The 27,001-nt window shown below is 37.7% G+C and overlaps 1 protein-coding gene across 5 annotated transcripts in view; it reads right to left on the minus strand.

Annotated features, from left to right (window-relative positions):
• LOC137295107 (protein numb-like) overlaps positions 1 to 25,787 on the minus strand; it is a 93,473-nt gene extending 67,686 nt beyond the window's left edge. For 2 of the 5 annotated variants that reach the window (XM_067826413.1, XM_067826408.1), the window contains exon 1: positions 25,468 to 25,774. Coding sequence is in view for 1 of the 5 variants with exons in the window: in XM_067826407.1 (XP_067682508.1) it covers positions 4,555 to 4,568 (14 nt within the window). In the remaining 4 variants the exon portion in view is untranslated. Of the gene's footprint in view, positions 1 to 4,554; positions 4,732 to 25,467 lie in introns of those variants that run through there. The other 3 variants (XM_067826411.1, XM_067826412.1, XM_067826407.1) reach the window with 3 other exon arrangements.
• Positions 25,788 to 27,001: the final 1,214 nt, after the last annotated feature.

The raw sequence follows: 27,001 nt of genomic DNA on the forward strand, positions 1-27,001 counted from the left end.
CTGATGGCTCTCACAAGAAGCATACGAGCCTATAGCGCCCATTCTGACAAGGAAAACATTCACCAAGCCATGTGTCACAACCTTGGAAATATTATTTTTCAGAACAATTTTTCATTAAAACTAGTAACGGGCAAAGTAAAACAAAGCCTACAAAATATAACGGGAAGTGAGAAAAGGTTCTCTGAAAAATGCAAAAAGGGAAAATTTGAAAAAGTCTTTTCCCAGACTAAGCGTTAGTCTACGATGTGTTAACACAATACAATACCATCAATGCTGCTTATGAATTATTTAATCCTCCCACCAGGATGTTTCTTTGATACATTCCAGGAACCTTGTAAATAATACAGTGCAGTACACAACCATTTCCAATTTTCCAGACACATTCAGGTCAAGTTCGTTATTAAGAAAGAGCAAGATGTATTATCTGTCACCATGAGACTTCCAGCATATCTATCAAGGCTGGAGTTAATAACGTTCATTCACATTTTGTGGACAAACTTTCCTATGCCCAGAATACCTTGATTCAAATCTGTCAGTGTTTAGGGTGCACAAAATTCCATATCATTCACCATCACCAACAAAAATATCAGACTTTATCTAAAATTCAAAGTGAGTGAGATTAATTTTTACACTGCTTTCAGCAGGGGTTGGAGGGGAGAAAGAAGCAGACATCAGAAATGGGCTTCACACTTTGAAGCCATGTGGGGAATCAAACCTGGATCCTCAATGTGTCAGCATCACAAGCAAACCCTTTAACCACTAGGTTACTCCACGACCCCACTAAACTTTCAAAGTGAAAATGGGTGAAGCTTATGTTGTAATGAGCAACATATTTTTGTTCGCATACATTTCCCAAAATTCTGCTGTTCAGTTCAGTAATGTTTTGATCAGAAAAGATAAAAAGAAAATATAGACAGACAACAAACAAAATACTAAGCCTCTGGCCATTGTTAAATTAATAGACTCAAATGTAACACAAGGTTCAGATTCATTCCCCATAATGATGCAATGTCTTGACACTGAACCCTTACCTGTAACTACTCAAGTATGGACCAGACAATTCAGTGCTCCACAGCATAAGTATGGAGCTGTGCAAATGGAAACCAGTGACGTGTTAACTAAGTCAGCAAGCCTGACCATCTGATCCTGTAATTTGCCTCTTACAACAACCATAGTTGCATTTATGGCAAGCATGAGTCGTTGAAGACCTATTCAACCAAGAATGACTACACAATACCTGTGCATTTCTAATGAGTAAAAAGTACCAACAACTTGTTCAATCACCTGTCTTGAAGCTAACAAAAAATACCAGTGAAGGTCACTGAGTGCTGATTTATAGAATGTAGGCAGCCTTTCATGCCCACATCTACCAATATTTAGGGTCTTTCTTTTGTTAAGAAAGTTAAAAATATGTACTTTGTACCCAGTGAGGCATGTCAATATGAATCCTGATTTGTAAAGGGCCATATATCATGGATTTTTTATTCATCTACTTAAAGTTTATCATTCTGGGTCTTAACTGCTGGAACAAATGCTGACATGCTTTCAACACAATGAGTAGGAAAGGCAAAACACACCTTGATTTATTGCACTTCTATTCCTGGAGTGCTTATCGCAGTAATACTAGTCAAACTACTACTAGTTGAAGTACAATATACATAAATCATGACAGGTGATTAAGTAATGTCATATTGAGAGTTGTAGCTATATAGCAAGTCCATTTCATTCCAGAATCCTCTATAAGAATGTTACTCGTCATTTCTTCGCCTAGCAAAGTAATAAAAAATTAGGATGCCACCTGACAGTCTCTCTAAGGAGCTGCTATTAAGATATTCGTCGCATTTGCCTTATTCACTGGCCACACAGGCTAAGGTGTATGAAAATGTGTTACTAGTAAGGGAGAATTATATACATAACCTATGTCACATTTGGGATTTCACTTTCTTAGTAAAGTACAAATTCTAGTACTTTTTCAGTTGAGTCCCAAAAGTACTAGAATTTGTACTTTACTAAGAAAGTGAAATCTTATATATGACATTGGTTGCATTTGACCACTTTCTAAATGGCATTGTGTAATCATTACATATATACGTATGTGGGCTGGAGGGGTAGCCTTGTAGTAGCTAAAGTGTTTGATCATTACACTGAAGATGGGTTTCATTCCCCATAAGGGTATGAGTGAAACCCATTTCTGGTGTCCCCTGGCTTGACATTGCTAAAATATCGCTAAAAGTGGTGCACAACCATACCCTGTCACTATAATCATGTGTCTTAACATAAAGTCTTTAGGGAGAGAGTTGGATATTGACCCTAAAAAAGGATTCCAAGTTTCTGGCAAGTACATGGCATTCAACAAATATCTGAGCCTCAGACAGTTCCCAAACCACATTATTTTCCCTACTGCCAAGCCCTCTCTGCAATTCTAATGCTTTGATTAAAGCAAGTCTAGATTTCCTCAAGTTCAGAATCTCTGGCCTCTCTGGGGCTCTTTTTCATTTATATGGGTTTGTTTGTTACTACCAAAATTATATATATTCAAAGACTAAACATTAGCCTTACAACCCCCAAGCACCTTCATCTGATCCAATGTAACAATGAAACTGATCACTGAAGTATCATGTGCCCACTCCCTCCCTGTGGTAGATGACTAAGACATAATCTCTCACTGATAACACTAATTGATGCTAGTTCCTCTTGTATCACTTAAGCAATGATGTCAAAAGCTTTTCCAGGAAAGGAATCACTGTTGGAAATTGAATCTCACTGTTCAGTCCAATACTATCCACCAACATGTCAATAGATCATGATCTAATATTAACACAAGTATCAAGTTAGGATATATCCTAAGATGAGTATCAAACTCAGAAATTGTCAATTTCAGTACAAATTCACAAACTGCATTTTCCATCCACACACTGAGAATACTGGCACAAATATGTATCAGTGTGGCATCAGTCACAACCTACCACATTAGTCATCTTAGGCACCTCACATGATCACAGACTAAAGAGTATTGTTCAGATTCTTACTATTAGAGCACTGATTTGGGTTGACCACTAGATTTTCAAGATTGGTCAGTCATCATTATTGCTAAATATTTTCTTTCCACCCATTTCTTTCCATGGTGTAAACTCCAAATAACTGAAAAATATTCTTGATTTCACAATCTGAACCTACTCATTTCAACTCTGCGGACTATACCTAGTATTCAGCCTGCTCTAAACAAAATTACGACTGTAAACAAATCTTCATGAGACAGAAATGTATTGTGCTGTGAAAGATTTCATGGACCATATGTTAGTCTACACTAACCTGAGACTTGACCTTAATAGAAGCCATCTCATGGCTGTCTTAGGACCACTTCATAAAACAGGATCTCCTCTTGATAGATTAAGTACTGCCCAGTGAATAACGCTGTGACATACAGATCAATAAATATCACTACATAGAAAACTAACTTCGGATTAGAAATTCAACTCCACGCCCTTGGCTTTTAATTAACCTAACCATGACAATCATATTTTATCTACATGTCCTCACAAACACTTATTGAAATCATCATTATACCATACTGTCACCTCAACAAAGCTGGGCAATCAATTTGCAGGAGAATGATATCATCAACACAGTATGTGTGGAGAAGAAATTATCAATATGTCAATATACTGACATTTCAGTGACAGTCCTGGCTTTTCTGTACTTCAGAGCTGACAGTCTGTTGTGACAGGCTACAGGTGAAAATAACACATTAATGATACATGCCTCATCATGGACACAGTTATAAAGAAATGGCATCAGGACACACTCTTGCCTTTTAACAACAAAATTACTGATAACTTACTCATACTAGGTGCTTCAAACTACATCTGTTTGTGATCAATAGAGTTAAATATTTATGAATATTTTTAAAAGTGTGTTATTCACTGCAAGTAGTATGATATTTTTCATTGAGTGACATATGAATATATACAAACCATACAGTAACAAAACCACTGTCACTATGTCAAGGCCCCTTACAGTGCCATAATTAGGCTATGCTCATCACTGTCCAAATGCCTCGAATTTTTACCTTATAAAAGTATATAACTGAAAAGTTTCCACTTGAGGAAATACATATTTAATCTATCAAACTTAAAGTATTCATTAGTCTATTCACCTGATATGTATCCTATTTTCCTATACTGCATTATGTTGGCCCTACTTTAAACAAAAAATATGACACAGTACTACGTCATGATGAACCAACACTTTTAATATGTAACTGGTACAGTAACCATGGTAACAGTTACTTTGAAGTTACTTGGAAAAACTGCCAAACTTAATTAACTTTCCCTATGTATTTTCAGATTTATCAATGTGTAGAAGCTGGTGCCCTTGTTTTCAAAGAAAAAACTTAATATATATCCCAAGTCGACAGATGCGATCAATGACAGATTCCCATTGCCTGAACCTGCAGATCAATGTTACGTAACTAACATTCCTGTGCTATGATCCATCTCGGACAGTGTTTATAAAAAGGACAACCACTACAATTCTTTACACAAGATCACCTACCTCTTTCTCTCCATTCTAACTCCAAGGATCCAGCTATCTCACAAATAAGGTTCAGAAACAAGTCCAAAGAATATACGTAGTTAAATCCAATATGTTGTCCACTTCTTGTGCGCTAATTATGTCCAGAGACGCTGTTAGTTCCAAACAAGTATGGCTGCTGGCTGATGATGAAGTTTGAACAAACAATTTGGGGGTGTAGGACAATGCCCAGATGTCCCCTGCTGCCCTCTTGTGGCTAGCTCTCTCTGCCTCGAGGGAGGGCTACAAAGACGGGCTACTATGGATGACACAAGCCACAGTATGTACCACTCAACCCTCCAACTCACCACAGTTGACCTGCCCCTATACCTATGTCCACTCAAGAAACAGGTTACCTGTGCACCCTCAAGTCAAAATGAACTAATCCACTGGTCTGAAACAGTTGCAAAACAATAAACATAGACTGGTCCAAATTGGGGGAAATGGGGCATCCACTTCACTTGACAAGTCCAGTTTGTGCAGCTTGAAGGTAATCAAATATGAACCCACGGGGAAAACAAACGACTTCTTACTTTCAGTCCAGCAATTTTCTCACAAAGAAGATACAAAGTTTTTCTCCTAAACATCCTCCAACATCCTTTTAAATACACACAGTTGCCTCCTCACAAACAAATGTGCATATAATAGAGTGCAAAACATTATAATCAGCTTGTAACTGAAACCTGGCCCAGAAACATGATGCTTGCTTAGACACCCAGGGTTTCTCTCTCAAAACCTGCAGCATCAAGTGGTCAGTCTAGGACGACAAGGTACAAACTAATAACGAGTCAATCAGTCTCGAGCCTATGGCCAAACAGGCTAAATCAGTCAATTACTTTCCACCATGGTCCTTCAAAAGATCTGGCCTCACCATCCCCCGGGCTACAATAGGCTTGGCAGAACTATGCACACACATGGTGACACACTGTGCGTGACATGGCAGGTGCCCCTGGACACATGCATTGCAACAGCAACAGAAGCCATTGTTCTTGTGTGCTGAGCTGATCAAGTCATATGAACAATATGCTTCTACAGTTGCTCAGTCATGCATGGACCTGAATGCCTCTTTTAAAATAGTTAGTTTGTTTGTCATGCTCAAGAGTTGATTGACAGATGAATTCTTACCTAAGCATAAATCACCCATAAAAGCTAATGGCTTTCTTCACATATACAGGTACACATTTCACACTTTGTTTTTTAACACAAAAAAGAAAAGAAAAACAAACACTAAAATATGCACAAACAGCTTATTGTAGGCAAATATCCACACAAAGACACACAGAGTATGCATTTGTAAGTTAGGGATACATAAAGTATGGTATGAATAACTAATCAACTAGGGGACCTAAAGGTTCACAAAAAGCACAAAGTCAACTTCAGTTACAAGTGAACAAACTGCCTAGCTTCAACTATTTAATCAACAAACTATCACCCAGAATGCTCATTGTTTCTAAACAGGTGCCCCCCAAACATCCACCTGGTTGTTTATTTATTAGCCTGGATCATTCCACACATTCCCAGAGAGTCCAGCCTCTCCATGTCAAGGGGGCAGGGCAGGCAGAGGATCAAGTGACATCGTATTATCTGGCCTCCTATCCTATACCAGTGTTATACTTCGCCATACTTACACAGTGTAATTGTCTGAGATACAGAGAGGTCCTGTGTGCCAACAGATTGTCTCTTCCTAAAGGAACTTTTAATATAAGGTAGGATACACTGCATGATCTGTAATTATTTGTTAGAAATCTGGCATAGCTTATGGCGGTGCATGTTGTTTGACAGAATGCAGAAGTGTGCCACTATACTGTTTACTGGTTGATTAACAGAAGAATCTTTTGTGAATTGTAAAAGTCATGATATTATGTTATATTATACATTATAGTCTCTAGTAAATGTCATAATTTGCCTACAAAAAAAGACATGGCAGGAAAATATTGCATTTAACTTAAAAATCATTTTGATCCAGTTCTGATGACAACTGTACATTAAGCACCAAGATTGGTTATGAGCATTAGCAAGATACAAACATCCCAAATCCTCAGTTGCTTGAAGCAGATTTGTATCCAGTTGCATTTCCTCAAAACTGATGATCCAATGACTACATATATATCATCTCACTAAACATATCAATCATGGGCATGTATGGTTTTTCTTTTTGCTCATGAACAGTCCTGCCAATAATATTTCACAAGTGAGTAAGTATGGTTTTATGCCGCTTTTAGCAATATTCCAGCAATATCACAGCAGGTGACACCAGAAATGGGCTTAACACATTGTACCCATGTGGGGAACTGAACCCAGGTTTCCCATGTGACATGCAAACGCTTAAACCATTAAGCTACCCCATCACATTCCATGAATGAATAGGATGTTGCTGTAACAATTAGTCCTGGTGTTGAAACCTCAGTGCTCATTGGTTAAACTTAAAACGCCATAAGCTTAGACAGTTCATTGTTGTGCAGGTCGTTTTGTTGCTACGATACTTATGATTGTATATCAGTTATGGATCTTATGACTTTATGCATCTATTATTAATTCCTTCATCTTACCATGGTAACAACAGTTAAGACAATACTTTTCATGTATATAAATCATGTAATGGTATTGATAATTCAGCACTGAGAAGTGGTATTCTGGTTCACATTTAGAAACAGCTAGCTATGTGATGAACTGTACATGATTAGTAAAACAATATCGTTATATCAATAAAATAAAAGCCACAAACATTTTCACATTTGAAAAGTGCAAGTTATGGGAGAAACTGCACAAGTCATCAACAGAATGATTAGTTCAACACTACAGACAGGATATACTGTTTCAGATTGAAATTATGCTAGGTGTGGATTAACTTGATTAATAGATCTTACAAATCTTACAAATAAAACACTTCCTATCATTCTAAAAAAGCATAACATACAGAACAAAACTAGAAAATAGATTTAATAAATTCATGTTTAAGAAACTACTATCTCAATCCTCTTGGCAAGTCTCAGCCTTGGTAGTCCCACTCCCTTCCTAGATCAAATCAAGACATGATCAATCTTACCATTGGACATCAATGGGTATTTATGCCTCATGCAAATGCAAAAAGGTATATAAAGAGCTTAGTTTCCATAGAAATACCAATGAAAGTCCCTTGCAGTAAGGTAATGCCACTAGCTCATCAACATATTAGGTCAATGACCTAGGGCAGAAACAAACAACCTAATGATTTACACCATGACCCATCGACAAGGAATGGGGAGGTAACTCAAGGTAGTGTTCTATATCTGCTGTAAATTCTGATCACAAAATGTGTCAGAATACACTTGTTTTATCCACATCATCAACAAATAATCCAATAAACCTTCAAGAGACTAATGGAGGCACTTGTCAAAAGGGGAGATAACTGCAAATCTAATCAAAATGTCCTGCAACCAGAGAGTTGGATTTGGGAGTAAATGAATAATTAGTTTTAAAAAGAACAGGCAAAAATAATTTATACTTTGATGACATGACAGAAAAGAGATTCTGACGACAAAAATCGCATGATAAGAACATAAGGATATACGATATAAGACTTTTAATACATGATAATGTTAAAAGCGTTAAGTTTTACTGGTGTCAGTGTTTGTTGATAGAGGCATTAACATCAATTTCATCCAGTCATGACAGTGCTAAATAGGATACAGTTCAACTGCTAAGAAAGAAGCCATTCAATTCATGAAGGCAGTCAAATTCTTGAGATTCCAGAACACTATACTAGGAGTACTGACGTGTGACACTGCAGGCAACGTACTCCATCACACACAGGCTATGACAGTACACATAATATAAACAAAACTGTCCTTTGCAACAACTTTACAATAAAACACTGCTCATCTGCATCCTTTGCATGAAACTGTCTTGAGGAACAAATTTCTTATTCAACCAACCACATTGTTTTCTATAAAGTTCCCACCATCTCAACACGTAGCTTGCTCCAAGGCTGTACTAAATGCTGAGCCCATGGATATCTTGTAATTCTATCTTTCAAATAAGCAAGTCTAGTGATCACAGTCTGCTCCACACTATTGTTTCAAAATTATCACTTCAACTATTAATTTTCACCTTAGAGACTTGTGTAAGTCAACTCAACATCAAGTTGTCACTCTCATATAAATCAATCATCCAAAGACAGTTTGAAATTATTCACTGATCTCAGAAATTGCAGAATCTATGTACAAGTTTATACAGTGACAATACAGACAAAAATCATATATATTCTGTTTGTCCAACACTATCATCAAGATATGTTTCATCATCTTCAATTACCATTATCTCCTTGGAATACCAACTGACAGTAACAGCCACTGCCTAAGGCAGGCAAGCACCTGGTCACTGTCACTTGGTAAGAGCTGTAATTAATATCACAATCAAACTGCTGGCCATGCAGACCACATCTGTCTTGAATGGCTAGCAGAGACATTAAGCAGTTGCTGTCAAGTCTACTTGTCATCTGGGCTGGTTAAATCAATGTTAATGACCACAAATGTAATTCTGTGATGTCAAAGACATTCTCCACAGCTCAGTGTGCGAAACTTAGATGTCAACAAACAATTTGTTACATTTTTAAAAAAACATCTTTTGATCAGCTACATCGTTAATTCTCTGGGTGCATCAAAGGTCAAAGAGATGATTCCCCCCCCCCCCCCCACCCGATGGATTCACTGATGCTGGATACCTACATAGACTGATTAAACATGTCAAAATGAACCATTACTTGTGTCAGTCAACTGTTTACTTAGCCAAGAAGCCTTACACTAGCATACGTACATCATCCATAATTCCTCAAGGTATCCCAACACTGAGATCATGACATCAAACAGCTTGTAGATCCTCCCACCAAGCAGTCCTAGAGTTCTTCCCATCACGATATGCTAAGACTTCCCAATAAGCAGCCACTGAGCTCCTTCTGCCAAGATATCCTGAGACTTACTTTCACCTAGAGATCCTAAGACCTATTTCCAATAAGCAGCCACAGAGATCCTTCAGCCAAGACACTATAATACTTCTTCCTACCTACAGATAGGATTTACCCCTACCAAGTTGTCATAAGGGTTCTCCCGCCAAGAGATCGTAAGACATCCTCCCATGAAGCAGGCATAGAGTTTCTTTCACTGACACTTATTCACACCAACAGATTCTGAAATTTCCTCCCATCAACCATTCATAGTGGTCCTCCTACCAAGAGATCCTAAGACTTCCTCCCAACAGAGTTCCTCTGAGCAAGCTATCATTGCACCACAATAAAAAGTTTTGCCCTGTGCTGCAGTAAAACCATATTGATCAATTACCATCATCAACCCAGTTGATTCCTGCCACGTAATGGTAGTAACAGAATTATTTTACTCATACATAAACTGCAATTACGATAGTCGTTAAGATTGAGAATAACATGTGACATGAAACAGTGACACATATCATAAAATCCATCACAGCAAACATGGTAAACACAAATATCTTACCACGTTCATCTTCACATACAACATTCAGAGAGAAAAAGACATCCTGGAAGTTGATTTTTAAGTGGGACAATAAATCTATTGCACCCCGCATGAAGCAAAAAACTTCCTGTTGTTTATGAGTCAATGAGAATCAGGTGACACAACAGTGGTTAACCTTGACCCAATCAAAATACATACAATGGCAGAATGAAGAATACCATTTGTGATACAGGTGTTTTTATGACAAAATATATGCATAAAACAACATAGACCCCTATCAGCACTTCTACAACTCTTATTATACACCCAAGAGCATTCAGTAAGTATGGTCTTGTGCTGCTTTAAATAATATTCAAGCAATATAACCACAGTAGAAACGGGGACATCCAAAAATGGGCTTCAAACATAGTACCCATGTACTATGTACAAGACAAGTGAATGTTTTGACCACCAGGCTACCCCACCACCCAAGTACAAAGCCCTGTCTAGTAATACTGTGATAACATTAGAATCTACTTAAGCATTATGCTCAGATCTATGATCAGGCAGGTAGACTTCATAACAGGGATAAAACCCAAACCCAAACAAATATGCTTTAATGACTTAACTTCCTTATCACTGAGGAAACAATTTGTGCTTGTGCAAAGCACTATCTCACAAACTTATATGCATAATGATATAAGGATCATCTCAAGTTTCTGACTGACAAGTCAACCTAGACGTGACCAGTAAGAACTCCTGTAATATACTGGTTAGTTGAGTCAGGGAGGGCCCATTACCATGTAGTGAGATACTTAAGAACACCTGTTTGTTTTCTTGTTCCTACCTCAGTAAATACAGTTTGATCAGTGACCCTACCTTGAGCTGAAACATCCTTTCCCATGTATACAGAATCTGATTTACTGAAATGGGATACTGTTACTTTAATGTCAGAGTGGTGAATTGTCTTGTCACTATACCGTAAAATACTATCATCAATCTTCATCACATTCACAAGCAGCTGGGCTGGGAAATCTGCATTTAATTGACTATGAATGTTTGAGACAGTCCCTCATCTGGAATACAGTGATTACCCAGCCAGCAGACTCTTATGATGACAACATAATTTTTTGTCCTACATTTACTTATGCTGTGTGAAGCTGTGTACACACCAAGGTATGTTTGAGTAGTATTATACTGTGGCCCCTGTGAAAGGTAAGTGTGCCCTTGTGTACACAAGGGAAGTACACTTCCCAAACACATGCCAACAGAGGGCACAAGCACTTAACTCATCTCAGACACCAGCTCATTAGGAAAGCTGAACACTCTGTGTGCTTTAGTTTCTGTCAGTCATTACTGTCTCACTTCACGAATACAAGTTTCTTAATCCACTCACACGTAAGAATGGAAAGATTATCATTCCATTGGATTTGTTTCCACAAAATTCTCATTTTAGATATAAATGTGTGTAGTATTTCACACCTGGATATTCTGGTGCCAAAAGTATACCGAAATGTGGCTTAGATTCTCTTCTTTGTGTATCAACTGCAGCTTTTCCAGTACCAAAACCTTTCATCATCAACAGAGCAACAATGTGAACTTTGAATATGATGACATTTTCTGACGTCTATCATCAATTGTAATTCTTGCAGAAACAAAATGTTCTAAACAGAGTGAAGATTTGCTTGTTAAATATTTCTTTTTTTTCTCAACCATTCCACTCAGAACACAGCCTTACACAAGGTAAGCAAATTAAAGTTGTGTTTAAATTGTAAGCCTTTTCAGAGCAGCATGTAATTACTGAAGTAGACAAGACTTACCAATGATCAACATCATGAACACACTATATCTGGACACATAATCAGAGAGAACACACACTGTATTAACCAAATCTGCTGATAAGCACACGGTACATACAACACAACCTCAACAATCATTATATTAGTCTCAGTTCATTAAAAAAACCTGTTCCTCCTCTCATACCTAAACATTCAGCAACTTAGACAAAATATTATTAATTTTCATCATGTTTGAATCAAAAGATAATTTCCCAATGTTAATTCATACGGACTGATGAAACTGTTAACCTAGATACATACTCCAGTCACACCTCAGCTGGTGCCACAGGAATGTTGTTCATATGCCCATCCTAGATCAATGCACACTACTGAAAGTGGAAGACTGCATGGGCTAATATATACGACTCAGAGGGAAACATATTCATATGAAAAGTGCTGTCACTGAATTTGATGATATTGGGTACAACAGTGCATGATATATCACGTAGCAAGAATTGGGAAAGTGGTTGAAATATTTTGGTGGTCTTGAAAATAAGGTCAGTGTCACCCAAATCAAATGTTGCCTGTGAAATTCCCAAGGTAGGCTGTCACTAAATTTGAAGACGCTGGGTACAACATTTCATGAGATATGATGTTAACAAGAGTCGTAAAAGATGGATGCTGCTGAATGCATGGTCCCCTGACCTGCTTTGTGGCAGAGGACACTGATGGTTTCGAAAACATAATCACATATTCATAAAATGAATTTTCTGTGGATCATGCTCATGCAATCAACCACTGGTTTGTCTCATCCAATAATGGTGCAAGAGGGACTGGGCCAAAGCGGTTTCCACTCGAGATGCAACTGAAGCCATTCACGCAACCCATATTCAGTGTCTTATATACTTGTGTTTGTCTTCTATTCTTTGTTCCAAATTGTCCTATTTCTGCCCATAATATGCCTCTTGTATTTCATTTATGGAAAATAATGGGTTCTTGTATTGCGTCTAGCTTTGACAATCGGTGACATAAACACGGCTGACAAAATTAGATTGCCAGGAAACTTGGCGAGACAAGTGACCACACTGAACCCTGGGACAAGTTGTACACGACTGTTGCGCAGACAGAATAATAACTCACTATAGTCATGGGTTAAAAATGGTTTCATCTGTTCAATTTTTATATATACTGTGATGCCACATTAAATACACCTTGACAATACGTTCGAAATTTAATGAATATTGTTCAGTGTGATTCATTGTCATATGTTGAAACCAATATGTAGCTCATCATTTGTACGCCCTACTAATGCAAAGTCTCTGAATATATGTAATTTTGACAAACAAGCCCATTTAAATTGAAAAGGAACCCCAGTGAGATCAGAGATTCAGAAACTGAAAAATCAAGACTTGCTTCATATAGAGCCTTAGCATTGTGTTACAATTATTCTGCAACACCCTCTACAAATATTTTTTTAAAAATATTCAAAGTAGCTTTATTTCCCTGAAAATTAATATGCCAAAAATGTTATTGGGCTGTTTAGTTTGTTTCACACAGAAATGAAAACAGTAACAACTTTAAAAAGCCTTTTAGAAACACATTTAAAAATAGGAGTCATGGTGACTCACAGTAACAGGTTTTATTATCCACTTTCTAAATTGTGAGTCCAAATATTTTGTGAAAGGAAATAATTCCATTCTTAATTTTAAATAAAGCAAGGGCTGTAAAAGCATACCACAGTTCACAATCAGAACAGAAAGCTTAAATGCTCATTGTATCTAGTCATTTGGATTCACAGTACACAGTTAACAATACTGCACCAGCTGCACTTGTATGATAATATTTTGGAAGTGTTTTACAAAATAGTTGAGTTTATTTTACAGGAATTAGGAGAAATGTAAATCATTCTGATAAATACAATTCTTAACATGAGAAATATCAAACTCATCCTGTTAATCAGTATTTGCCATATTTCATATCATATATGTGTCCCAATCTGTCATATCAAAACGAAAAGGAAAGTATGCCATATGCATCATAACAAACATAGACACATTCTAAATGTTCCAATCAAGTACTGATCCAGGTAAATAAATACGACCAACAGAAGCCATATGTTGCTGTAGAGACAAGGGTTCCCAAGAGCAATGCTAGAATTAATCACAGACTATATACAGCTAAGTGTAACCGCCTCCAGTCAACTGGGGACTCATCTCCACTAACAGCACATAGCACTCTCTGATAGCTGGAACTGAGTTCCTTCACCTAGAAGCACATCAATAAACCAATCAATACTTGTATATCATTGTCAATAGCCACAAAACCACGGTGCATCAACACTGGACACAATGTTGACATTACAATGATCAGACAAAATGGTATAAATGCCTGTTATTGTACAAGCAATGGGTCAGTAGATGGCATGATCTGGTTTTGATCTTCATTTCAGATTCACATCTACCCTAGCCCTCATTGGCCCAAAGGACGGTTAAAGTATAAAGGCCTAGACAACAGTTTTCAGAAAGCTAATATATATGAAGACACTTCACTTGAGGAATAATTCGCCATTTTCTAAGGCCGATAACACAATTATCATCCAAAACTGAGTTCCATGGGAGATATGGCTTGTGTGAGATCAGACGATATCTCCTAGGAGGCAGTAGATTTTGCATAATGCCCTGACCATGCTATGAGATCATGAAGTTGATGACGTCACAATGCTATGACATCATTGCACTGCAAATCTGATGCCAGTGCTGTGTTCAGAGATGTACATGGAAAACTAAAAAGAATGATTTTGGATGATAAATAGAATCTAACCCTCCTGTCTACTGATATCAATTATATCAACACTCGTAGATAAAGGTAAAAATATTCTCTACAAGCCTTGGATATTTGTTACTTTATCAACTCGTGTTGATACATTTGATATCAGTAGACACTTGGGTGAGATTCTGTTTATTACATCCTTAAATGTCATTAGGCATTATCACCAGTCTTGATCACTTCTGTATCAAGACCATTCACATATTAAACGAATGTGGTTTTATGCCACTTTTAGCAACATTCCAGCAATATCACAGAAGGGACCCCAGAATGGCCTTCACTCATTGTACCAATGTGGGGTAATCGAACCACTTGGCTACCTAACCTCCGCTCAACTTGTTAAATTTCCTTAGGATTTATGATACAACTCATACAATATATAGAACTTTGCAAGTACTTTACAGCACCAACCAGTCTTTGGTATCCAAAAGGTGAGGCAGTGAAATAGAGGTATCAGTTTTATAGTAGAAGCCTTCTGTGATATCATACAAGCTCTGACACATGAGACTAACTCAACCAATCCTTGACATATGAGACTATCTCAACCAATCCTTGACACATGAGACTAACTCAACCAATCCTTGACATATGAGACTATCTCAACCAATCCTTGACATATGAGACTATCTCAACCAATCCTTGACACATGAGACTAACTCAACCAATCCTTGACATATGAGACTATCTCAACCAATCCTTGACATATGAGACTATCTCAACCAATCCTTGACATATGAGACTATCTCAACCAATCCTTGACATATGAGACTATCTCAACCAAGCGTCAGACAGATTAACAGCAAATTGCAATCTTTTGTATGACAGGTCCATGGTATTAGACCTCCATTTTATACCCATGAGCAGATACAATAACCACTATACCATGGAGGCAACTGGAATCTGACAGTCGATGAGTCAGGTACATGTATTATAGAGTTTAGAATGCAAGTTGTCACCATACATATGCACCTTCTTTTTCACAGTATTCTGTATGTTGACAATACAAATCAAATTCAGCACGACAAAAATGTACTGATAATCTTAAACCGATGTAAGAAAATATGTCACCTTTTCTGTACCTTTCAATGAATGAACATGGCCTGGGATGACTCCATTTATCCAAGGTTGATATCTACAGCATCCTTGGAAGAGTTGTCATACACAATAAGATAGCTGGTCAACTCATGAGTGCAGTATCTGACACATTCCCTCAGAATCAACTGATTCTCTTAACCATCAACCCTAACACTGTAACAGTAAGTAGCATCAGACTAAGCACTTCACTAGTAAAAACACCAACATCACGGAAGGTTTCCAGTGCTACAATGATTTACATTCAAGAATTCAGCTAACTTTACAATTTCGTCAACAACCACCCTATAAAGACTTCTGACCTATCGAAAATTTAATCCACTCATGAAGAGTATATGAAACTCAACTGTGGGCAGAGACGACACCTTTGGTCTTTGCCAAATTCTTGAACGTGATTGTCTGTGTTTGATGTTTTATGAATTGTGACTAATGGACAAGGATAATACTTCACTTATTCTGCTTCATGATTTACATCAATATCCTTCAGCCAGAATTAAGGCTTCTGACTGACCAGCGGGATCTGTGATCAGTTTACTTTCTTCCAATTATATCAGTGTTTCCACAGAAGTTACTCGCAGCATGAAGTCAGATACTGACAAAACACAGAGATCCTCCACTCACTCATCACCATAGAATTAGCCCTGGGGGTCCAGATCCACCATGGGATCTTCCACACACAGACACTCACATTGAGTGAGTGAGTGAGTGAGTGAGTGAGTGAGTTTTTACGCTGCTTTTAGTAGTATTCCAGCAATATCATGGCAGGGGTGCTCATGAATGTCAATGTCCATAAAGAAAATAAGACATAAATGCTAGTAACAGATACTGACCATAGCATAGGCCTTAACTCACTCACTCAATGAATTTTCAGCCAAACATATTAACATTTATGTCAATTCAGAAAAGATAACAAAGTTCAATCATAGACAATTACTTCCACTTTCTTAACATATAATCAAATGCAGAACAATGCAATTTAATATTCACTGTCGTCAGTAAATTTGACAACATAAGACAGTAAAGAAAATGAATGTCCAAATGTCCATGTTATATCAGCCCTCAAGAGGGTCAGCATGGGATAGGGCTGTATGCCATAGAGTAAGTGAGTGAGTTTGGTTTTACGCCGCTTTTAGCAATATTCCAGCGATATCATGGCGGGGGACACCAGAAAATGGGCCTCACACATTGTACCCATGTGGGGAATTGAACCCGGGTCTTCAGCGTGAAGAGCGAATGTTTTAACCACTAGGCTACCCCACCGCCCCTGTATGCCATAGAGGAAAATACTGCCTGTGTATCAGGTTCTTCAAGGAATACTTATATTTCAGCTTCAGCTGACAATGGGTAGCAGGCAGGTGATCTGGAACACTGTGACTAAGGAATAATTCTGGGATTAAACACAACACCAACACATTCCCTGAGGGTTTGGGGGGGTGGGGGTGAAGGGTGGTTACTGTTGTACCTTTGGCTAGTAGGAAACAATTCTATTTACCTCAGCAGTGTGGGAGATAACAGGGACTAAATATACTGATATCTAACATCAGTTAAGAAACAACCACAAATCCTTGGGGAATATGACAAAAACTGCCTAGTCAAACTCTTTGTTGTCCTTTGGTGATCACCGTCCAAGCATGACTAAGTGCCCATAATAGTACAACAGAAAGTATTCTTTTTCCTAAATACCTTGGGACCATATTTAACTAGTTTCCTCTGTTGAGTCATCACTGAAATTAATGAAAACTACCTTGGCAAAGACCTCCCATTAGCTTGATATTACATATATTTCAACAACTTAATGATAATACTGACATGAACAGGTAAAGTTTGCCGACACTGCTACAGGGGCGAGTGTCAGCCTCAGAGAAGGTCCAGATGAATCCCTGCAGATGTATCACTGTAACTATCAAATCCTTGATCTAGTGTTGTCTAATGACAAGCATATGGTAGTCAGTCAATAATCCTGACTGGGATGGAGGTGGAAGAACTCTAGATCATAAACAACTTTGTTATGCATGACTCCAACTACTTGTGTATTGTATGCATAGCATGTGGTACTGGGCAGACTGTAGTTTCCGGTACTCATGAGTGAATGCATGAGTGATTGGACTTCTGGAAAATGTTGAACACAGATCTAAACTGACAGCTGGATTTAGAATCAGTCTGAGGGAGTGAATGTTGTTTGATGCCACAGCACATTTAAACCTGCCTGGATCAGACAAATCTGTGAATGAAATCAAACCTAGCATTAACAATCCCTGCAATCAGTTGTGGCACTCAATTATCCAAGTAACTCGGATTGTCTATCTCATGCTTGGTGGTCATCTCTGACACCAGTATTAGATATTTGGAATATCCTGTGAATAATATTAGATTCCTCCACTTGATTTTTAGACCCATCAAAAAATAATTCATGCTATTTCTTGTAGAATCAGAAACCACATGTCAAAAACCTCATTATTTCATTATCTGAACTTGCTCTAATCATATTCCTGAATTCTGATTCTGAAAGTGGTTCTTTTAGCTGTTATGAATAATTCTATTTAGATTCATAAAATGATTGTTCCCTTGAAATACATATTTAATGAATAAATTATATAGAAGTCATTTACGCAAGTCAGTCACCACATCATAAAAGTCTAACCATCTGATAATCGTTAATGATCAATCATTAGCGAAGGTCTGTTACTGATTGCATAACCAAGATATTCTATTCTAACATCATTAGGGAGCTTAATGCAGATCAAAATTAGGAATCCAATTAATCGAAAAGATGTTCCCACACAAGCATACATCATGACATAATCGACACAGAATTAACGCCATTATGTTCAGTCAGCTGATTAAATCTTGTGTATTAACAACCTGCCCAAGAAAACAGAGCCTGAGGTGGAGGGGTAAGTGTCAGATGCATCAAATATAACCAGTCTGTATATATATGGCCTATTGTTTCTGTGCTCCTGCAATGTAGTGATTTTCTATCTGGCTTGTGTACTGAACACCGTTTTATATAGAATATGGATATTGGGTAATAAACATCAAGTTGGCAGTTGGTGTATTATTCATTGTACTAAGAGTAACAAGAAAATAATATATTCGTTTTACTCAGAAAAACAATAAAATATATTCATCATACTAAGAAAAATAAGGATAAATTATATACATTATACTTACAAAAACATCATACTCAGAAAAACAATGAAATATATTCATTATACTAAGAAAAACAATAAAATATACTCATTATACTACTAAAAATCTACTCAGAAAAACGAGCATAAAATATATTCATTATATATACAGAGAAACACGAACAGAATGTAATCTTTGACATGGTTTGACCAAGCATAAATTCATCATCATGATGGTCAGTGTGGATATCGTGTCCTCAATGACTTGGATATACTAGTATTCCATTTTTTAATATCTAGCTTAGATAAATAAAACTCAAATACAATCACTCCCTTTTTTAACAATTTATGTGGATTCGATTGGTCATTAAATACAGAATTGCAGAGGTTTACAGATTGATTCACTAAATATGCGAGTGAATTATAACAGTCCTCATGTACTGGCTGCACATCCATTGTCTGTGGAGGCATGGGTGTGGGATGATGAGCCATATTTAATCATCATCATGTTGTAACATTAATATTACCAATAGAGAACAGTGGAGAATTATGACTATGTTCAGTCTGATTCAAGAAACTGTCTCAAAAAATATTAGTTAATGTTGATTTCTAATTTCACTAAATTTTTGCATAATGACTTGCATCAGTTATATGTGCACAAATTTAGTTCAAAGTGCAAGCAGATTCCTGTCTACTGCACAACGATACCATAATGTCATCATAATGGCTTAAATATCAATAGTCTAGAGCACGGACAACTTTTATCAACATGTATAAACAGGTTTTATATTTTATCTCAATGCACATTATGTCATGTTGACCCAGGTCGGCTTCTGACACCTGAAGGAGGGTTAAAAGATAGCATAAGGATGTTTTATCTACTATTTATACAGTTTTTCACAATGACTTTGAATGTTATGCTAGGAACATAAGATAAAACAGATGTTTTCTAACATTTCCCAATCGGTAGGAGGGAATGTTGTTATTACGTCGCTTAAAAGCAATTATGAATACAAGTTGTGTCTTGTCCTTCTGTTCCAGTGGCTAAGTGTGCATTATTTTATCAGTGTTGCAACACCTACAGTCTGTTATCAGTGTTGCAATACCTACAGTCTGTTATCATGATGCAATACCTAAAGTCTGTTATCATGATGCAACACCTACAGTCTGTTATCATGTTGCAACACCTACAGTCTGTTATCAGTGTTGCAACACCTACAGTCTGCTATCATGTTGCAACACCTACAGTCTGTTATCATGTTGCAACACCTACAGTCTGTTATCATGTTGCAACACCTACAGTCTGTTATCATGTTGCAATACCTACAGTCTGTTGTCATGTTGCAACACCTACAGTCTGTTATCATGTTGCAACACCTACAGTCTGTTATCATGTTGCAATACCTACAGTCTGTTATCAATGTAGCAACATGTACTGTCTGTTATCAATGTAGCAACATGTACTGTCTGTTATCAGTATGGCAACATGTACAGCATTTAATCAGTATGGCAATATTGGGCACTATTCGATCACTGTGGGAACACTGCGCACAATTTTATCAGTGTGGCAACATGTCCATCATGTTATCAATGTGTCTCCCAGTAAAAACTGAATCAAATCAATATCATAAGCACTGCAGAACAAAATATGTATTGTCTATTAACATGATCCTCTACCACTCCCCAACAACAGCAGGTGCTCCATGCGATCCAAGATTGTCCGAACTTCTGTTTTAGCCTCCATAAGCCCTTTCCTAAACACTTGCCTTTCACCTTGACATCTGCCACACTTCCACCTACCAACACAAAGAAAACTTACTTCTGACAAGCATGTCCCATTCACAACATACCACTAGGGTCAGCCATATCAACAGTGTCATCTTCCTTGTTTGACCTAGACCTCCCTCAGACAAACAATGGTCATCAATGTAAACTACAACACTCCCATGTCAACTACCCCATTTGGACAACACTGAACCATCACATCTACAAACATGGCCTCACACACTCATTGGAGCCATTTCTGTTTCTCCCCTCTTATTTAGCATTCCTTGGTATTCGGGTATTTGTTCCAGAAAGCTATCTTCATATTACGATGATCATAACTCCTATACTTCGACAATACTATGATAACCATAGCACTAAGATCACTTTGTGGAACTAAGTCCTGGGATTTTATCAAGGATGCTGAAAGGTAAATTTTGAAAAAGACTATCTTGTTCAACTCCTAGATATTTTTAATTTTTATTTTGCGAGAAATTGAATGTTTTTGACACTTAATGTTAAATATTGTTAAATTGCTCATAAAACATTCTTCCACACCATGACTGCTATTACTATTGAAATACAAGTCACATGTACAGCAGAGTATAAAAGTGCATAAAGCTATCACATCAGAGACAAAATTGACATGAACTGAGAAATTATTCAATCCAGTCTGGGAAATTACTGACGCCAACAGCTGGAGGGAAATATCAGCGCCTGAACAGGTGTAGATTAATTCCTGATTTCCATCATTAACCATCACGCTGGTATCACTTAAAAAGACAAAAGGAGAATATGAAATTCACTTGGTCAAGAAGTCACCTAAACTGTTCCACTGTCAGGCCATCCACAGGTAATACACAAATTATGGACGCATGTGTCAGTGTGAATCACACTGCACTTAACATCAACCAAAGTTCTTGAGACATTTAGTCAGGTTATCATTTTGTCTTTCTACAATTAACTTCTAAATATATCTGTCTGAGTGCTGACTGTTTCCTCCAGACGTGTCTTTCCTGATGCTATGTAATTCTTACCACACCGAGATCTTAAGACTGTGTCCTATTGCCACCTCTTTAGATTAGATTATTTACCTGTACCATATCCCCCTCCTCCTGATTAGTACCAGGCACTGTTGCAAAATGTGTTTGACAAAAATTATTTTATAATGTGACAGATGAGCTGTCAATTTTACATGTTTGAAACTTCACAATTCACCTACAGGTGATCATAGAACAACAAGGAAGTGACTACAAATAAGTCACCTCAACCTGCTGGCAGTGCTGACATAGGCGAGAATATCAATGACAAATATGCAGAATCCTAAAATAACAGTAGATTAATCAATGGAGATTTGTTCTAGAAAGTCAGTACATTGTCTTAATGCTGATGACTATAAATACACTGTATGCACAGGTGTTGTAACTGAAAAACATGGCTACCATCAAGGTGTATGTTGTCACTGACAGGGTCTTAGAGCTGTATAAAAGAACATTTTTTTAGACTGACACATGTAAGTGATTTTCTTTAGGACCATTCATAATTTAGGGCTATTGGGATTGATGATTACAAGGGGGTCACCTATTTTGTTCAGGGCTAGGGGGTGGGGAGGTCATTAATTTGGTACACATGTACTTTGTGGTCCTCATAGATTTTGTACATGACATGCAGGAGGTCATTTACTTCATACATGAATTTTGTGTGTGTGTATGTGTGTGTGTGTGTGTGTGTGTGTGTGTGTGTGTGTGAGAGAGAGAGAGAGAGAGAGAGAGAGAGAGAGAGAGAGAGAGAGAGAGAGAGAGAGAGAGAGAGAGAGAGAGAGAGAGAGAGAGAGAGAGAGAGAGAGAGAGAGAGAGAGAGACATAAATTTGAAATGGTCCCTAATAATGTCTGTTCACTGGCACAGGTGTGGCTATGGAATTGACTGACATGCAAAATCATCTTTGTTATTAATGTCCATATGCACAATGACAAATCATCAGGAGACAAATACATCAGGTCAAAGTTCATTCCAACCAGTTTTCTGAAACTGTGATGAAAACTGGGAAAGTATTAGCTTGTCAAGCTGTACATACAATTACAACATTCGGAAAGTACTTTCAAATGTGACAAAAGCTTATGATGAGCATGATTCTCGTGCAGCGAAAGTATCTCTCACTTTAAACAGACATGGTCATAGGGCCTAAAGACTGGTCCTATTACAACTAAACAGTAAAGGTCAGATTTCTCATGTACATGACCATGTACTTGTTTACTTGAATTTCTTCTCACTTCACAGAACTGCTTGGTCTGATCTTCGAAAGGTAAAACGGAACAATTAGAATATTTCATGGTTGCTGACAGCTTCATCAAACAGTCATTAACAAACTCTGAAGGACCAGCACTCAGTAAATACTCAAAGCTAAAAAATCATCATTGCCATTTGGATTTTCTGAACATAAAATGTTCTAACCCTCATGGGTCAAGTCTCTTGGTATTTTCACACATGGGAACAGGACATCTTTTATGACAATTCTGCTATAAACATGTTCCTGTGGCTTCTGTGTGTTTCTTTGGTACCATGAATGGAACAGCAGAATAGATGACTGATAATAAACATGTGATATTGCAGTACCTTTCTATGCATTGTTCAATGCTAATAAATACATCGTGAGAAATGTGGGATATGTGTATATATAACACATACACTAGAAATGGATACACAGCTTGGAAAGGACACACTGGGTAATAGTAAAGGGGGATTTTAAATTTCAAGCAACTGAAAATTAATAGGATAATGTTGATATGTTTGGACTGTTTATCTGATGCTCTGGCTCTGTTAAATCCATATGCACATTTGCAAAAAGAGATAAAGATTGCACAGACTGGAAGAAGGATGTTCTTCTCTCTAGCAATACTGTTCACAACATTTCCAGTCAATGTAATAATAATTTTTATGCCTATGGTTGAGTGTCATCCTCTTGATTGTTAGGTCAGGTTTGTTTGCCGTACAAGTAATACAACAATCTATATTTAATGTGTCAGTGTGTCAGATCTGAGGTGTAGGTGATAACAAACATCCTAACATTCTCCACATGATTCCAATAATATAAAGATCCTGTACATAATGGATAGAGACTATCATCGCCATTTTTCAGGTGTCTTTTACAATCTGCTTCATTGTTTCTAACATAATGAAACAGAATTTATCTTGATGAAAGTTTAGCCACTCACCAACTATGTTCCTTGCATGTTGACAGTTGTCGATTTAGTTTCTCCAAAACACAGTCAACATGGTCAACGGTAAGTGTTGTAGTGTATATTGTGCTTCCCCAACAACAAGACCAGTTATCACCATTTCTTAATTTTCCATGTTATTTAGCAAATGTGACATAAATTTGCTAATAAAACTGTTGTGTTGCCAACCTTGACAAATTGAAGAAATTTCAAAATTGGAATGTGTTTAGAAGAAAAAGAAATTTGAAAGAACTAAACTTGCTCTCATTGTGAATGTTGATGGATTCCGTTTTAAGCTGACATGAATAATTGAGATGTCGCCACATGGTTGAACTTGTCAAAGTTGACTTTTTGAGTAGTGGTTTGCAATTTTGGTAATGTTTGTTTTCATGGGGAAAAAATAAAGATAAAGGTGAAAACTGACAGTTATAGTTTGTCAGTATCATTTGCATAGTAACTGTCGAGTCCATAAGACAGAGTTGGAAATTTAGGTCAAAGGTTAGTGATTGAGTGTTGGCATTATGGATACTTTTAGATCCACTGTTTATGATCTGAACTGCAATGTCATCGATTCAGAATATAGCCAGGATGATTTTCATTCAATTCTCATCACATATGAATTTTCATGTCAACACACTAATGGTCTCATCTCTCTCTCTCTCTCCCACGCACGCACGCACGCACACACTATGTTTGGGTCTCATCTTCCAAGGGGATTCATATTTTTCACATCTACAATGTAAAATACAGCCAGTGATTTCAACTACTGTAGCCTATCGCTTGTGTGATGTGTCAATGTGAGAAATACTACATGAGTACAAGTCTAGTTCATATGCTGGACTAGTAAAAGTCAAGCTGTCTGTGCAAGCAGTAGATCTACAGCCTGGTGCTGGTGATAAGTGGTATGCCTCACTAGCCAGTAGGGGGGGGGGGGTCAAAATTTAAACACATGAAATTAAACACATTTTGGTATATAATCACATGAATTGTTGACATGGTTATAATAACTGTAAGAAAATTAATCAGAAGCGTCAGTTACTATGCCATCAGTTATACGATAAACCTATATCAGTATCTTCAGTCAAAACAGTAGCAGGTTAGGAAGTGCTGACTTTCTGCTACTGTTCATGGTAAACGTCTTACTCGTGTGTGACCTCATTCTTTGACTTATCATTCTCTACTCATTAAGCCAATTGAGCGTGACGATACACAAGTTTCATCAACCCATAATATACGGTTCACACCTACACCACTTGACCCATACAGTTCGCACGCTCGAACAGTGCTGGGACGAGTATTCCAATAGGAATCTGCTACTGCTCGATAGCATTGCAGGCAGTGGTGAATGAAAACCGGTTGCCCCAGAGTTCATGGCGACAACTGACTATGCGCTGCAAGATTCAGAAAAATAAGAAAGTCGTCTTGAAACCTTGATGTGTAATGAACGATATGGACATAAATTTAAATGATTTCTGGAAACATATAAAAGACATAGGCAGCAATCATTCTACTAGAGCGCCACCGATAACGAGTTGTCAGCCATGTTTGTTTGAGAGTCGGCTGACTGATGAAACGTGCCTTCGTCAGGCGTCTTGGTGATTGCTCATGACACCATAAATTACGAGCACCTGTCATATTGGTACCTACCTTCAAGCTATCTGTAAAATATGGGTTAAAATCCGTGAACGTGCGCTCGAAATCCGTGCTCCAATTCACGACTGTGTCACGTCATTTAATCATTCTCAACAGATCGTAACACATTTTTCAAGAAATCCGATCACGGTTTCTGCCTGAAGTAGCCCCCAGTGTCAGTTCCACGCCTTGGAAGCTGTTAATAATCCAGTAAAATATCTACTGTGTTAAAACTGACACAGATAGCCGGACGCTTCTGTAAAAAGTCAACCTAAACCAAATTGGACCGTGTCGGTCGGTACAAGCAAGGTACTCAGTCTATGACTTGCTGATTGCGCATGTGCAACACCTTGAAAGCAACAACTGCCCCGCCCTCTTGCGTGGGTCACTAGAAGGTAGAGCGAGGTATTCTCCAACAATCATTTCAGCCGAGACTTCATGCAACGGAATTATCGGCACGGTTGTCAGATATTTCAATTACTAGCTGCTACTCAAAAAATGCCATTGGATGTCGTCATTCAGAAATCGATAGTGAGCTAGCGTCGGTGCTCTCTTGCTCATCGGGACACAGGTAACGCATGCCCTCCGCCCACATGGTTGAAAAGCGTATATTGACAAACAAACAGGCTTGTCAGCTTACCTGTGTGACTAGATGACATCATGTAGTAACTATGTGTAAACCTAATGGCCAGCATAACGACTTTGTACTCTTAGGTTCTACGCACTATTGAAAGATCTATTGTTTGCATTAATGGTGTTTAATTATTCATCTTATGGCGCATACGTCTGAGGACTGCGTGGGGTTCCAGCCAAGCGACGGTTCAGCGTTTTAGGTAAATCAAGGGTGCGATGAGATTAACGCTTTTCTGTGAATTTAAAATATTTTGCAGAAATAAACAGTTCCTCTGGAATTGAAAAGAAGCCCCATTTAGAAGGGAGATTCAGAAGAGGTCTCAGTGACTGTGAGACAGACTCTAGGTCGCGAGTTGTGGTTTTACCATTTTCGTTATGAGATCATGTATATTTTTAGAAATATGTATTATCAAATGAAGTGGTTATGTTATGCTGACAAACTTATCTTTAGGAGCCCTGGTGACTCGATGAATGTATTAATATTAAGAATACATTAAGAAAGGCACGGATTAGCGTTATCATACATGTATTAACGTCCAACTGTAAAGCCGAGAAGTTTATTAGTTAACCTAGAGTAATGGCCTTGGTGGCTTTGATTGGACTGGGAGAAAACGTTGTAGTCATAATTATTTCACTGTCTGGCAAGATTCTTCAAAACACACGAACTTCGGAAAGTAAGTCATTCATTTAAGGTGCTATATTTTTCTTATGTTGATAACTTGTCGATGTCCTTTCATAAATTCGCGTTCACAGCTGTTGTTTGTTTGTTGTTAAATGCCACACCCAGCAATATTCCAGCGACATGGTGTCTTGGTCGTATGTAATGTTATAAGTGTACTGTAAGTGCACTAGATCTTCGTGGCGTTATTATCTGTTTCAGGTATGCATGACTGTAAAACCCATGTGTTTCATTTTC

This window comes from Haliotis asinina, chromosome 8 (assembly GCF_037392515.1).
Source record: "Haliotis asinina isolate JCU_RB_2024 chromosome 8, JCU_Hal_asi_v2, whole genome shotgun sequence".
Classification (NCBI taxonomy): Eukaryota; Metazoa; Mollusca; class Gastropoda; order Lepetellida; family Haliotidae; genus Haliotis; species Haliotis asinina.